Source organism: Carassius auratus, chromosome 48 (genome assembly GCF_003368295.1).
Source record: "Carassius auratus strain Wakin chromosome 48, ASM336829v1, whole genome shotgun sequence".
NCBI classification, from domain to species: Eukaryota; Metazoa; Chordata; class Actinopteri; order Cypriniformes; family Cyprinidae; genus Carassius; species Carassius auratus.
In genome coordinates, this window is record NC_039290.1 from 7,377,256 (window position 1) to 7,393,567 (window position 16,312).

The 16,312-nt window shown below is 35.3% G+C and overlaps 2 protein-coding genes across 2 annotated transcripts; both read right to left on the bottom strand.

Annotated features, from left to right (window-relative positions):
• Positions 1-2,901: 2,901 nt before the first annotated feature.
• LOC113065363 (calcium/calmodulin-dependent protein kinase II inhibitor 2-like) lies at positions 2,902-6,388 on the bottom strand. Its single transcript, XM_026236585.1, has 2 exons — positions 5,908-6,388; positions 2,902-3,406 (listed from the first exon to the last, which is right to left on the bottom strand). The coding sequence occupies exons 1-2, from the start codon at positions 6,074-6,076 to the stop codon at positions 3,336-3,338; spliced, it is 240 nt and encodes a 79-aa protein (XP_026092370.1). The 5' UTR covers positions 6,077-6,388; the 3' UTR covers positions 2,902-3,335.
• Positions 6,389-10,959: 4,571 nt separating this feature from the next.
• LOC113065695 (mitochondrial ubiquitin ligase activator of NFKB 1-like) lies at positions 10,960-14,330 on the bottom strand. Its single transcript, XM_026237161.1, has 5 exons — positions 14,216-14,330; positions 13,682-13,809; positions 13,518-13,605; positions 13,255-13,375; positions 10,960-12,486 (listed from the first exon to the last, which is right to left on the bottom strand). The coding sequence occupies exons 2-5, from the start codon at positions 13,799-13,801 to the stop codon at positions 11,760-11,762; spliced, it is 1,056 nt and encodes a 351-aa protein (XP_026092946.1). The 5' UTR covers positions 13,802-13,809; positions 14,216-14,330; the 3' UTR covers positions 10,960-11,759.
• Between the last annotated feature and the right edge of the window lie 1,982 nt (positions 14,331-16,312).

The following is a 16,312-nucleotide window of genomic DNA, read 5'->3' on the forward strand; positions in this document are numbered from 1 at the left end:
TTAAAAAACTGGTATGAATTTTTGACGGTCACCTTTTAGCACATTTACAACAATATTTGTCAACTTAGAGATATTTTAAATAGTTAAATATTAAATGTTACACCTAAATGTTACATGTTAAATCTAAATCTAAATGTTAAATCTAAATCAAGTAAATGTTTTTCCATTTTAGGTGAATTTTCACTTTAAAGATGCATTCGGGTGTCTTTTATTGAATATTGAACCACGTGGCTTTTGAGAGCATTCAGAGCTGACGCTCGCGAGACGGCTGCCAGCTTAAGTGCGGAATAATAAAACACATGGCAAAGCTGGATTATTTGCATGGCGAAAAGGCGCCAATTGGGGTTTTTGCTCACATAGCTGCTCCAAGACAGCGCTGAGCGCATCTGTTGCCATGGCAGCCAACTGTACCGTTAGCACTTCTATGTGTAGAGAGTGGACAAAATAATGAAGGAAGAGAAGTGCAGCTCTGCATCATCTGCTGGAGCTCTAATGAGATGCCCACACACAATAACACTTTTGTTTTCTTATTTTTGTGTCACAATGTGTTCATTTTCTACAGTCCCGGACCTCCCATAAGCATTAAGGAACCCCCCATAAAAAAAAAAGAAGAAGAAGAAGAAAAAAAAAGAACTTAAAGTCATCAGTAACATTTTTTTTTTCATTAAAATGTAAAAATTTTATAGAAATTGTACAGTAATATGGAGAACAAAAGAGTTATTACAGACTCAAGTATATTAGACAAATTTCTGGGAAAATACCGGTAAATTACCCTTAAGAGTTTATGTGTGAACAGGAGCTTTTACAAAATACTGAGTTGTTCTGGCAATTTGCTGGTGTAAGAAAGTTGTTACATTACCAGTAAATTACTGGAAATCTGCTCTGTGTGAATGCAGAACAAGATTACTGGTATACAGACGTTCGCTGGACAAGTTTGGTTTGAAGTCTCTAAAATGATGTCTCTGGGCCAAAAGCAACTGCAAGAATGTGAATGTTCGACACGAGACTTAAAACAACGTGAATACCCCTGTTTACAAATGATGTATTTTGAAACTGATGGAAAGTTGTTGCTTGTTTTTGTATTTACCGGTAAAGTCGTTCTGGTAATCTTACAGTAATTTACTGGTATTACTGTGTGAAAAGGGCTGTGTCTCTCTGATTTTCTCAGACTTATTTGTTCCTCATGGTGCTGTTCAGTTGTGATTAAAAGTAAATCATTTCAGCAGCATAATGTGGCGTAAGTGTTCAGAGAAGGAACAGCACCTTCTTGTTCCTCATGCACTCAGCAGTTTAAATAAAAATGAAAGTAAAAAAACTGAACTCTGTTTGTAAAGTTGTTCTAGTGCTTTCTAAGTACGTTCAGCTCACTTCTGACTAGAGAGAGTTCAGTAATGTGGGAGAGAGAGCAGATACTGCACAGCTTTTCAGACAGTACTTCACTTTCTTCTTTGCTATTTCCCCTGCAGCCTCATGTTTTCTATATAAACTGCTTATTTAAGCTGCTCTGCTTCATTTCCTTTGAGAAAATAGGGTGGAAATGTTGTAATTGAGTAAGTGACCCCAGTAGTCATCCGAATGGAGCCATTGAAACTTTTAAGTATAAAGAGAGATTGAACTGTGACGTTTCTCTCACCTGATTACCTGCTCATCCGGGGGGTCCTAATGATCTGGTAGGGAAGAACTACTCTTTCATTTCACTTGACTTGGTGCTTTTCAGCAGAAAACTTTTCATTTAATGACACTTTTCTGTTTCAGTATCATTCCTCCAGGCCTCAGTGTCACATGATCCTTTAGAAAGCATTCTAATATGCTGATTTGCTCAAGAAACATTTCTTATTATCAGTGTTGAAAACAGTTGAGCTGCTTAGTGTAAACCTTGATACGTTTTCCTTTAGGTTTAATGAATTATAGCGGACAGCATTTACTTGAAATTGTACAGTGCAAGAATTTAAATCTCAAGGTTATATTTAGATACTTGGTATTTTAACATCTATTTCAGCGCAATACCTGACTTTATATACATTTATTGCAAAAGCATTCATTATAAACACAGATTTTGTTTCCAGCTATTTATTTATTAACTTGTATTGAAAGTAGAATATACCTTTTAAGAGCAAAACAAGCAGACTGAAGCACATGCTTCTGGTTAAACAGCTGAAATGCATTCCTCGTTACTGACTCGACAACTCGAGACTGTTACATCCGAACAGGCCTGTTTAATTGGAAAACATTTGTTTCAGAAATACGCCACGTTACAATCGATAAAACAAGGAAATCAAGGCCGAAGTGCCATTTTCAACAAAGGGACGAAATTTCACATAGCGTACAGTGAGGGTGGTGGAGTTCTGTTATATAATCAGATTTTAATGGTCATATATTTCATTGCAAATATAGCCCTGTTTAACAGTACAGAGAAGTGCAACATACACAATATTCAAGAGTGTGAGGCTTGTCATTCAGAGCAACATTACTGTAAATAAATTAGTAGCTCACTGCCACAGAAGGAGGCGTTTGTGCCCGTCTCATGCAAAACAGCAGTTAAAAAAGCCCTGAAACATATATGAGAGGCAGGCTTGAAAAACTTCACATTACTTGGGTGAACAGAAACACAAGTCGACTGGCATATTCTGCAAAAATTTGGCACAGAAGTAATCAAAATCCATTTATAACAACTACGTTTGAAAGTGCTACGAATACAACTCAAATAAGCATTTTTTTTTTTCAGAAGGAGCTCTTTGATATGAAAATAAGCCTTTGAACTCAGGCTAAGCAGTTTGCAGCCACATCAAAAATACACAATATGCAACATGAAAAAATGTATTTAAAAAAAAAAGTAGTCTTTCCTCTCTCATCCTATAAAAAACATTTGCTCAGTCTGTCAACTCGGCAAAAGAACAAAAATGTATCCAAGAGATAATAATTAGGATATTTAAAGTGAAAAACACTTTCATTGTGCACAAAAAAGATATGGAGAAACCAAGTGCTTAGTCTCAGACAAATAAAGAATGAAAGTTGTCAGATTTGTGCTTGTGATATCAATGCATTCCTCTCACAATATAAACTGAATCTGGACCACAACAGACCAACTCCACATGTATTAAACAACATAGGACTTGTTTGTCCAGTGTAGGATGTCACTTTATAAGAAGGGATATGAAACATGCCCTTAAAGAGAGAAAGCCGCTTCCTCCGTTTGGATGCCCGCAGCAGGACGTTCTCCTCGCCTGCTGCCTCACCGTGTAATTCAACCCATACTAAGAGGGACTGCAAGGTGCTTTCGACGCAGAATGCACATAACCCACGAATTCCTTCCGCTTTAACGATGTCCCTGTGCGCTACACTCCCGCCGATGACTTCTCTGCCGTGTTGTTCAGGACTTCATCAATTCTGTCGTCTTCTATGACAACTGAAAGAGAATTCACAAGAGGCACTGGGGTCAAACATGATGTCCATGAAGAAATTACAAAAAAACAAAAAAACATCTTTAAGCAGTTTTATGATTCCCCCAACACATGGGCTAGAGTTGTCAATCTGACGATTCCTATGCCATTGGTAAAACTAATCAGAAAACTGTAGTAAAAAGTGCACAAATCTGTATTTTGTGGCAGTCGAGAAATCACGCTGTGAAATGTAAAGATTTATATTGCTCAGTGTGTAGCCTATTAGCCTGACTACGTCAGATTTCCTACTTCCGCTCAATTTAATTTCGCTTCTGTACTCTGTCTACGAAGCAAAGTGAAGTAGCAGAGTCTGGTATTACCAGGCTAGTAGCCTATATGTGTATAGAAGCAAAATATAACTACACACTATCTTCAGCATTTTACGATGTTGATTTATATTTTATGACGTTTTTATTATATTTTATGATGTTTATGATTTGTATTTTGCCTCTACAATACACATTCATTGTCCAATGCATTGTTAAATGATCAGTGTGTTTTGTAATTGTAGGGAAAAAAGGATTTATAGGTTTGACTGTAATAATAATGCAAAAACTGACACCTGAAATCAAAGATTAAAATAGCATCTAATCAAAAATAGACAAAGGCAAAAAGTTGTCTTTGATATTTAAACATGCATCCAAATGCAAAACGTAATAATTATGTATGTCTGAGATCAATGTCTTAGCAACAAGGGATTGCACAATCATAGGCTATATATTTATATAGGCTATACAGGCATGTAGCTACACAATGGTTTTAATTTTAATTCTAATTTACAAATATAATTTGGAAATGTGTTATGAATATTAATTATTTTATTTTTTTTATTATATTTGCATTTATTAGTTAATAAGTATTAAAATTAATACCAACAATACCATGTTGCTTATTAAGATTTGACTGTTTATGTTCAGTTTTTTAAAAATCCTGTATGGGGGGGGGGGGGGGGGGGGTATCGAAATTAATTTTTGTTTTGCAGCATCAATCCACCTGTCACTCAAGTGGACATTCCCTTAAAAATGCAGAAATTTAAGGCTTAAATCTGCGGTAGGGAACTTTTGACGCTCTAGTGGTTAATAAACAGAACTACTTGCGTCTTGCGGAAGAACATCGTAGCCGGAACTACTTCTCTCTGTTTATGTCTATGAAGAATCACAAAGGTACTGGGTTACTCCGCCGAATTAGTCCGAATATAAACCGCCGAAATAGTCCGAATATAAACACTTATTATAGGTGCACCCTAATGATTCAGGACAAGCCAAAAACATGGTTTGGAAAATGGATTCATGGTGTACTCGCTTATTATATACATTTTTCTACATTTTGAACACAAACAAAGTTACGGACCGCAGCTCTGATTGGTTGTTTCTTACCGGGAGCGATGGAGTTTCTGCAAATGGCAATAGGACCACTGGGAGGAGCCAGAGGAGCTTGATTTTTTCACAGATTATCTCTCTCATATTCTACTGTGTTTAATAAATATGTAAAAAATATTTTTTTTACAAAAGTTCCCTACAGCACCTTCAATATAATTTAAACGGATGAGTTATAAAAAAAAAATCACCCCTTCACAGTTGTCATGAAAGGCAAATTTAGCTATATAGACCAAAATAATCTTTTTGCACCAGGCTGTAAACGTTGTTGTTTTTTTGTTTTTGTTTTTTGCTGTAAAGTTGGGCGTTTTGACATGGGGAGTCTATGGGATTGACTCTCTTTGGGAGCCAGTCGATGAATTGCAGTTTTAGTCACTTCCTGGTTGGCTTCATGAGAGAGAGTGGGAGGTTGCCGCTTGGATATTACCCCTTTATTACATCAAAATAAGACTTAAATGGCATGAAAACATGATCTGTGGGAGTTTTTTTAGTGAGCAGTCAGCTTGGTGAAATTTAAAGGAAATCTTTGTCTCTGTGCTTTGAGCAATATTTACTGAGCTTTGATGAATGATGATCTGATAAATTAAAAAAAGTTAAAAGTTAACTATTAAAAAAAAGTTAATAAATAAAATATATTGTTTCAATTATACTGCCATTAGTTTTTTTAATAAATGCAAAATGCTTAAAAACACTGACTTGAGATTAATACATGGCTTTAATAAATTGAATATTAATTTCAATCACTGTTGTTAATTAAAAAATATAAAATACATTTATTATATATATATATATATATATATATATATATATATATATATATATATATATATATATATATATATATATATATAACAATTTGCCACTAGATGAAAACTGATTAAGTCACAGGCAGGCAATTAGGTTCAAATGAATCACTCTGACATCATCACGTGATGCTATACATTTGCATATTTAAGGGATGGTTTCATACTAAAAGAAATAGTGGAAACTAAGCATATTAGTACGACTCATTAATATGCCCCCCCCCCCCCTCCTCTTTTTCCCCGGTACTTTCACCTACGAAAAAACGTAAATACGTAGTTTTTTCTCACCTCTCTTACTGCGTCCGATCTGTCCGAGTTTCGGAGCTCGTTTGTTCTGCGCAGTACTGAAGAAGTTACTGCTGTTGTTCTGCAGGCGACAGGTGAGGGACAGCTGCTCTTCATCTCCATCATCACCATAATGAGAGATGCTCTCGTCGTAAGGCAGCACTTCTGACATGATCCCGTTCGCAATAATCGATCACGAGATACAGGAAGAATCGATCACTAACGAGCTCTGCAAACCTGCGGAAATCTCAGCTGTCACGATCAGACGCAGCTGTATTTTACCTTCAAACCACGGGAGCCACTTTCAGTTTTCCAATCGATGAGCAGGAGTCATTCGGAAAAACTGATGTAGATGCAAAGCAGGAGCGCGTTGCAAAAACACACACTCGTGTCCTCAGAGAGCAGAGAGACGTCAGTCAGACTCGGTGCTGCAAGCAGAAGCTCCATCCCCCTCCCTCCACCTCACACTGCTGCCTGCAGCTCTTGGCTGTTGTGGTTCAGATTGTCCAAAAGGATGTGGGTTTGAATCCCACTAGGGTTGATTCGTGACTTAACATCATTGCCAACCAGAAGATTGTCACAATTGTGTTTTTGCATGTGGGTGCCTGTGGCTTGGTAGTGAAACATATTTGAATAATTTAGGGTCGATTGATGCTGTATAAGCATTTTCCTTGAGCAAGTAAGAACTCAAAACATGCATAAGGGTGGCATGGGTTAGATTGTCGGTTCAAATCCCATGAGTATAAAGGAATAGTTGAGCCAAAAAAGAAAATATGCTTAAAATTTGCTTACCCTTGGGCCATCCAAGATGAGTTTGTTTCTTTATCAGAACTGAAAATAAATTTTATCTTACATCACTTGCTAACCAATTGATCATCTGTGGTGAATGGGTGCCGTCAGAATGAGAGTCCAAGCAGATGATAAAAAAATTATCCACAAGTAGGCCACACCATCAATTAATGTCTTTTGATGTTGTGTTGTCGTGCAAGAAACAATATGAACTCTCATTCTGACGGCACCCATTCACTGCAGAGGATACACTGGTGAGCAAGTGATGGATTGCTACCGTTCTCCAAATCTGTTCTGATGAAGAAACAAACTCATCTACATCTTGGATGGCCTGAGGGTGAGTAGATTTTCAGAATTGTTTTATTATTCGGTAAAATATTCCTTGAAATAAATAAAAGAATCACCATTGTGCCTTTTACAACCCAGGGAGACTGGCACTGTTTTGTGAAATATGTTTGGGGAAAATAAGAACTGGCCACTGCGTTCACCATAAAAATACACTGCTGATGTTTTTTTTTTTTTTTTTTTTTTTACAGAATTACAGGAATTAATATAATAGTTGAGTTTAATATATTATAATAATGACAATGTGAGTGACATTTTTACCATTGCTTTTATTAAAATTAATAACAATTCATAATGTGTAGTAAAGCTACAGTGAAAAGAAAATATAAAGCTAGATTTCTTCTGTAATGCTTTTATTAAGAACATCAACTGCCATTATATGATGTTCATGTTAATTCAAAGTCCTATTCATACTCATAGTAATATTCTTGTAGACTAATAACATTATTTATACAGTAGATACTTGAATGGTGTAAGGCTATAGAAAGTTACAATCAAGACATAAATAATTTGCGTCTTATTAGTGGTTTATATGAGTTTATAAGTAGTTATTACTCAAGCTAGAGAAGTCTTGAAGACTTGAGGTGGTTTGAATGGTTTAAAATCTTTATTTCGATTGTTATATCAGGACTAACCAACCCATAGTGATATTATTGAACTGTGATGGTACAGCTAGACAGGTATTTATCTCCATCTATTGGCCAGATACAGTAGTACTCTATTGTTACATGTGCATTTAAACGAAACTAGAGAAATGTACATACAATTTAATCATTAACATGTTTTATAATATTGTTTGTAAAATATGCATATCTAATATCAAAGCAATAGTTTTTTAATAGCGATTTAGAAAGTCACGTTTAATAAAGATTAAAGCACTTCTTAACCAGCAGCTTCTAAACAATATCTTCAGAAACGAGTCTGGTTTGAACTCTGACAGACTGGATTATTCTGAACAGCTCCTGTATATGTCTGAACTTCCTAACTCTTCTCCTCGGTTTCCTGCGCAGCATGTAGAGGAAGATGGCACAGACGGTCAGACCGAACATCATCTTCAAGAGCCTGCAGAACCACAGGTGACTCTCCTGCTTCTTCAGGATGGAGTAATGAGTGAGGAAATGCTGTATGTCCGGAGCTGGAACACAAACCAGGTTGATGTCTTGCACCATCTTGCCTACACCAGTCAAGCTGGCAAAATACAGCATTTCGAAAAAGATATTTTACAGATGTCCAAGTCATGCCATAGGAACAAGCAGAGCAAAAAGAAGCAATTGCTGACAAAGTTGGAACCATAATGTTTGCACAATAATAAAGTCAAATGTTGTGAAAAACGTTCACATAACCAAGAAAATACATTTTTAAAACATTTAGAACAAAAACAGACCTCAAACTTTTCAATATTCATTTATATTAAAGGTACAGATTGTAGGACCTGCCACGAGAGGGCGCACTATCAAAACAATAACAATCGCGTGGTTTGATGACGCTAAGAAGGAGCGTGGAATGATGGGATTCGCTGTCTTCTACCCAAGCGCTGGCGACCATCAATCAGACGGAAAGATCAACGTTCAATGATTTGCGCGAGTAGATTACATACTAAGTCAATGTAAAAACGAGATCAGACGATGGATCAGACGCGTCTTCGCGCTTGTCTAGAGACGCGATCCCCTGCGTTTGGTGTGTATGCTCCATAGTTCTAATCTTGTTGATCGTTATAATAGCATACGTTTTCTGTTAAGATACGAATCAAAACAACTCAACTATCGAGTAAAACACGAGCGAGATCGTCATCTCTTTCTAGTTGAAGTTTGTCGCAAAGCTACTTCCGCATTTGTCTTCGACACTGTTGTCATGTGGTTTCTACGTCAGTAAAGGCGGAAACAAAGGGTAACTAACGTCATCGACAGGCGACTGCACTGCCCCGTGTCACTGTTTAGAATGGGAATTTTCGCATGATTTATAAATAGTTGAAAACATTAGAGACATTGTTAGTAATCAGCTGGCCAAAATTTATAACACTAGCCTAGTGGTTTTTGGATATTTTACTGCAAATATGTTACAAATTGTACCTTTAAAGGTGCAGTATGTAAGATTTTGACTCTACAAAAGCATAAAAATACCATAATATGTTTGCAGATAAATAAGAAACATGCAAACTTAACATATTTGTTTATCTGAAAAACCCTTGAAATTGTTCAGTTCTAGGCCGGAATGCCGTCTTTGATTGGGTTCTGCGAAACCCGCCCACTGCCAGTTTACCCAGTTGGATTTCGGCACCCAGGGTTTCCAGTTGACGGAAAACACAGCATATTTCATTTCATTCATCATCAAATGTGCTTGTTCCTGTTTGTGTCAAGTCCAATATTGTTAACTTGGACTGTAATACTCAGAGGTTTTAAGTAAAAATGTATATTTGTTCTTTTACAGTAGTTCAACCACTCAATCCTACAACACCTTTAATTCTTATCTACAGAAATGTTTTATTTGAGGTGTAAATCATTCAATTATTTAAATCCTTTAAAAAACTGGATGCTTTGAACGTTCTAAGCACAAAAAAAATAAAATAAATAATAATAAAAAGAAAAAAATAATACAAAAATAAACAGTAATGTTCCTTCTAGTATTTTCATTATGAACTTTAAAACCTTATTATTATCATTATAGCCTACTTTCAATTGTTCTTACATCACTCTTATTTACACTTATTGTTTCATTACATGAGAATAGAACTGCTCAATTTCTATGATGGTTTGTGTTTTGCATTAAAGGAAGTGAATGACTTCCTTGAGTGTGATTGGTTGGTGATAAAATTAAGCAAATAATAATAAACTGAACAATTGAACAAAGTGAAAACGGTATTTAATTAATAAATAGGTCAGTTATCTTCTGTCAACTTTGCAGAAAACAACTCACAAGCTTCTGGGTGTGTGCCAAAGAGCAATACTGTATGCAGACATTTCAAGATAATTTGCATCAGGCTTGATATGAACAGTTTTAATGTGACAGCGTGTCTACTGAAATTAGTTTCCTTTTGTTCTGTCAATCTTGGTGTGGATTTCATAGCTATTTATCTGGATGATTCAGTATTGCTGTACAGATGAGGCAACCTGTATAATCTTCATGTCTTTAGCTACTCATATAGGACATTTATAACATAAATATGCTTTACATTTCGTGTTAGAGGCAGCTGGGAAAAATCAGCACATCCCGTCATCAGTAACTGAGGTTAACTGAATACATCCCCCTAGAAGGACCATATAGACTACTCGTAATATTACATAATTACATTCAATATTAATCATTTATCTCATAATTTTAATATCAATGTTTGTGTACAAATGTAGATCATTTACCAATGGTCTGTTGCGTGATTCAGCACCCTCTTCTCTTTCAGGATCCTTTTGCATTTGTTGACAGAAAGGCTGTTCAGGGTTTCCTTGACTGTCTGCACAACAAACGGACACTGTACAAGTACAAATTTCAAAGAAACGTGCAGAAGTTCTTGTGACGGCATCAGGTAAGAGATATCTGCTCCTTTTGTCATCTGACTGATGTTTTCTTCTTAAGGCAACTACTCGAGCATGTTCTCTCTCCATCCACAACAATCAATAGCTATATACTGTGTAATAAACAACAATCATTTAAAAGCAGAATGAACAGAATGTGATGTGAGTTTAGAGTCTGGAAATATACAGAAAAACTATGGATGCAAATGTGTTATATCAGGCGCCACTGAGATAACTATCACCTCCACCCATTTCACTTTGTTTTTTTCCAAGTGTAGCTCAGTGATTAAAGATACATATATATATATATATATGAAAGAAAGGTAAGTAACTCCAAAGAATAAGCAATATCAATATCAGTTGTTTATCTTACATGACTGTTACACAACTCATGAAATCACACGGACTGATCCACTGCAGAAAAAAAGTTCTTTATTTTTTTTCAAACCATTATAACGTTGTTCGTATAGTAAGCATAACTATTATCAAACCAATAAAGTTGCATATTGAAGAACAAAATGATTGTTTTACTTTCCCTGGCATTTAGAGACTCCCATTTAATAATTCAGATGACCATTTTTTTTAATGTATGAAAAAAAAATATTTCTCTCTGCCCTCTCAAACAGTAAAAAAAAAAAAACATTTCAAATTAAATATAACGATACTGACTTCCAGTTAACATGTCTTAAAGTGAGGAAGTCAATATTTAACCCCAAAATGTAAAGACATTGAGACATTTTATGACTATTAAGTATTGTAACATTTACATCATGACTAAGCACATTCCTTATCTCAAATTTTCACTGTGATGCAAAAAATGTATATTTTTATTCCAAATAATAAATGAAAATAATATGAATCAATTGTATTGCTTTTACTTAAATTTGTTTTTATTAAAGACATAAATCTTTGTATTACAGATGTTTTAATAAAATAAAAAATATTGTATTCCTAGTCCTGAAATGGGCTGTTTTCAGTGAAATAACAAATGGTATTTAATTTCAGTTCACACAGGCACAAGTGATCATTATAATCGCCAACAGTGTGATCAATCAACAGAACACAAAACCCGACTCAAGCTGGATGAATATTTTTCTGCTGAGTATTGTGTTTATGGCAGATTCTTACATCGACTGATATTAGGTCGCATGAAACACTGTGCTCACACACAAAGTGCCTCATTTCAAATTAAGTGCATACTACATATTCAAGCCTCTAGCTGTTATACAGAGGCACAATCCGGTCTATTCTAGCCCTGCATATGGGACATTTCTTAGGTTCAGGCAGGGCCCTATAGCACTCCTCACAGGCACACACGTGACCACACTCTAGAAACACGCATGAGCGCTCACGACTCAAGCATATTGTGCATGAAGTAGGAGACAAATCATCCGTCAGGTGGAGCTCCTGCAAACGTCTGCTCTGCCACTTCCTGTACTCGTCCAGCAGGCTGCGCTCTTTCCTCCGCTCCTTACGCAGCACGTACTGCCGCCACAGCAGGTAGAATAGTGTGGCGCAGGCAGTCAAGCCAAACAGCACCGTCAAGACCCTCCAGATCCGCAGGCGACCCTCTTGCTTACTCAGGAGCGTGTCGTAGTCCAGGCAGCTGAGGAAGTACCGCAGGCCCTGTTTAGGGGGTTGAAGACGAACCAGGTTGTTGTCCAGCACAAGCTCCCCTACGCCCGTCATGCTGGCTCCCAGACGCAGCATTTCTTCTGTCTCCTGGATGCCCTGCGGACGCTCACCGCTGATGAAGTGGCTGATGACGTTGGTCAGAGACTGCTGGGAGGGGTGAAAGTTCTCATAGGTGGTCTCCAGATCTAATTCAGCTGCATCGAGTGGACGGACCACTCGCACTGTCATGGGAACAGTGTCATCATGTGGGGCCAGGTCAAAGGGCACGGTGTTGGTGCGTTGGTGGATGACCTTTTCACAATCATTCCTTAAAGAAATATGTATTAGCAGAGGATATTAAATAAGGTACATATAATTACTGATAGTGAATAATATATTTTTTTATATTGTAAATTACTGAAGCTGCATATGGTTATATATAAAACGATTAAAACAATAAATATTTAAAGTATACTCTATGTAAACAAATATTAATCATTTTAAATTATATCACAGTGAAAAAATGTAAATGGAGCATAATGATTAAAAATAAATATTTGTACACATTAAAAAAATATCACATTATAAACAAACTTTAAAAGTATAATATTAAAATATTAAGTATAATTAATACTTTTATATCATTCATTCAACATTATAAGTATAAATATTTAAAAAGCACATAAAAAGTATATTAAAACTAAATATTACTTTATATGAAAACAATAATGAATATTGAAATAATTAAAATATTGAAATACAAGTCAAATTTTTGATCGTGTAATAATTTAATAATGTAAATAAAGTATAATTATGATAAACTAAAAAGACAATTTATATTAAAACTACATAATCACGAAAATAATTATTAGAAACTATATTAAACTTTAATTTGTATGTTTAAAAATATCTTAACACCTTTTGATCTGCATGACTGAAATTTTTTAGACAAATACATATTGTGCCAAATATAATTTTTTTCTAGTGATGCTAATATTTAAAAAGCAAACTGTACTGTAATGTACAATACGCATGGTATATAGTGCATAAGTTCTAGAACTGCATTAATGGACAGTTATGTATTACAAACAAGTACCATAGATGTGTTGTTCGATTCCACACCATCTTCTTCTCTTTTAATGTTAACCTCTCGATGACCCCTTTACAGTTGTCTACAAATTGACTGTTCAAGGTCTCCTTCACCGAGCGCACAACACCTAAAAAAATGTAAAATAAAAACATGAATAATAAGAATTAGACACCAATTAAATACAAATTTTCCCTCTTTTGGTTTTTCAGTAAATCATTATTGTATCAACATCAGCACAGTGCAAAACTAGATTTATTTTAGAAGCTAACCTTCAATAACTGCATAAGGAACGCATTTTCCTGGCGCTTCATCGAGGATAGTTCTGAGATCTGGATTTAATGGCATCCTCTTGGCCTCCTGTTAACCAACATGCTTAGATATGATCGGATTCTTGTAGTAATGGTTACATTAGAAGAAATGCACCTTCTCTTACCCTTAACCTCGCTACATGGCTCGACTTCCTCTTGTAAATGCTGTATAAGACCGCAGTCAGAGCAGAGCTAGTGGCCAGCAACACAATCTGAGCTGTCGAGGGTTTGCCACTGGTCTCCATCCTTCAATCTACAGAAATTGTTTTATAAAAAATACAGTAATCAACATCTATACAGACACAGGACAACAAGATCAACGCTCTCTCCAAGTTTGATGTCAACAACATAACTTTCCCCATAACTAGCTTATGAACATGCCATTTTCCGAAAGGTTAAGTCTTTGTATTTACTTTTTAAAATCTAATTTGTATCCGATAATTAAACAATCAATATAATGTCTTTCTTAAGTAAGATAAAAACAAAACAGCTGCAAATTAGCTTGAACGGCTAGCAATGCCTTCCGGAGAGAACCAGCTTAATCAAAAGACAAATCATTTGATTTTAATATTTTAGAAACTGACGACATTAGTAGCTGAAATAATATAAAAAGGATTCGACAGAACAAACATTAACCCGAGAAAAGGTTATTTGACTACCTTCATTAAAGCTGTGGTGTACAACTGTCAACTCAAGCCTCGTCATAATAAAAGTCCTTGAGAGAGAACGCTCTTCTTCTCTTCTTCTGTTATGGTTTTTCCAAAAAAAGAACGCTCTTCTTCTTTGATGTTTTATTGGCGGTTGGCAGATCAACTCTATACCGCCACCTGCTGGGATGGAGTGTTTACGTTCATTTAAAAGTTAAGTTCGCCTGTGATGACGCTGCAATCCTAACTGTACACTGTAGGTGGCAGTGTTGAGTCACGCTGAGAGAAAGCAAGTCAAAGAACGATAGCTAATATTCAACTTTTCCTTGTCATCAGTGGGCCATTGAGTTATTGCAAACACTTTTTTCAATAGTATGAAAGAAACAGCATGACTGCATCATTAATAAATTGTAAGTCGTTTGTCAGTTGCTAACAATAGCGCAACAGCATTAACTTCTGTGTGAATTTGCATAATAAATACTGACAGCCATAACTATTCTCCATAATTATAGACTGGGTGATGCATTCCTAAAGAACTCTCAGTCTCATCTTCAGCAACACAAATGCATAATTTACTCTTAAGCACAATAATTAATGAGATAAAAAACAAGCAGTTTTTGTTGATGAAAAGTCTACACTATTTAAGGATTAATAAACTTTAAACAAATGAAGATTATACACAGGGTTTAAAACAAGCTTAATACATATAATGAAACTTAGAATATAATAATAAGAAAACGTAGCATACGTATGATAATGGTTTACTATGTTATGCTAAATTATATAAAACAAAGCATGTCGAGACCTCAAGCAGTGATGTATATACTGTACTGTCCTAAACAACTGCATAATGGACATAGAAATATACATTTTAAAATACCTTTTATAGGTTTATTATAGATTAATTGAATTATACAGTAAGTTCTTTAGGAGCTGATGTTGTTTCATATTTTTTCATTTTGATGACAGATTATATTGATATTTGAACACCTTTTAAAGTCATATAAATGAACAGTTTTTTTTTATGTATGTATGTATGTATTTTTGTTTTCTCCCAGATTTCAACACTTCTCTGTTTAATCGGCTACTTGTGTTTGACTGTCAGGTCTACCATTCTTATCATTTAGAAGGGCTTAAAAGAAAGGCTCCCGTTTATTACATCCACAGGTAAAGTACTTTTAGTTCTTTGGATAGTTATACTTTATAAACTTTAAAAAAATGGCCATTTATTATGAAGTGATCAATGTGAAGCTACAGTTGTACATAGCCCAAAACAATTTTTGATCACAACAAAAAGTGATATTAGTATAACTGGTAATAATAATAGTATCAACAATACAAACACAATTATGTTTTTATTGTTGTATTCTAAAGGTCATTTGTTATTTTGAATGTTATTATTATTTTGTATTATTTTGTAAAATGTGATGTGCTGTTCAGTGATGGCTGGCTAATAAAAACATCAAGCAGAAGCCAGAGACATAAGAGAAATGCCCTTTCTGTATCCACAGCTGACTCACCAGAGGATGAGTGCTCGCCTCAGGCCTTGACTTTAACATTACTCACCTTGTTGAGAGAACTGTTAGCATTTTGTAGTGTGCTGTTCCTTACCCCCGAAGACACTCAGGCAAGATGTACAGATGTACTGGAGGCATAATACACACACACACACACACACACACACACACACACACACACACACACACACACACACACACACACACTCTGGCTATAAACTAAAATCACAGAACATTTCCAGTATTTACATGAAACCATGTAAACGGGATGTTTGGTTGGGGTTTGTGTTTGTGTTCATTGTTTCAACATCTTAATAACAATCCTTAGTACTGACAGATAATTTTCATCTCGGCTTAGTTTTTCTTAAAAAGTTAAATGACAATTCAACTTTTAGATTGAATGTAATGGTGTATCTTTTCAGCTTTCATGCATGTTGGCAATGCAAGTTAGGGCACATAGATGATTGATTTATTCTGCAAATATATACTTAATTTTATTTGTAGAAAAAAAAAAAGACAAAAGGGACAATACATATTAATGAACATTTTTCACAAATGTAAATATGCCAGATTATAGCCAAAGGCTAATTTC

Coding starts and splice junctions, on each gene's coding strand:
- LOC113065363 (XM_026236585.1), bottom strand. CDS start 6,076: ATGTCAGAAGTGCTGCCTTACGACGAGAGCATCTCTCATTATGGTGAT. Junction 3,407..5,907: donor GATCGGACGCAGTAAGAGAG/GTGAGAAAAAAC, acceptor ATTCTCTTTCAG/TTGTCATAGAAGACGACAGA.
- LOC113065695 (XM_026237161.1), bottom strand. CDS start 13,801: ATGGAGACCAGTGGCAAACCCTCGACAGCTCAGATTGTGTTGCTGGCC. Junction 13,376..13,517: donor TCCTTATGCAGTTATTGAAG/GTTAGCTTCTAA, acceptor ACATTTTTTTAG/GTGTTGTGCGCTCGGTGAAG. Junction 12,487..13,254: donor AATCGAACAACACATCTATG/GTACTTGTTTGT, acceptor TATTTCTTTAAG/GAATGATTGTGAAAAGGTCA.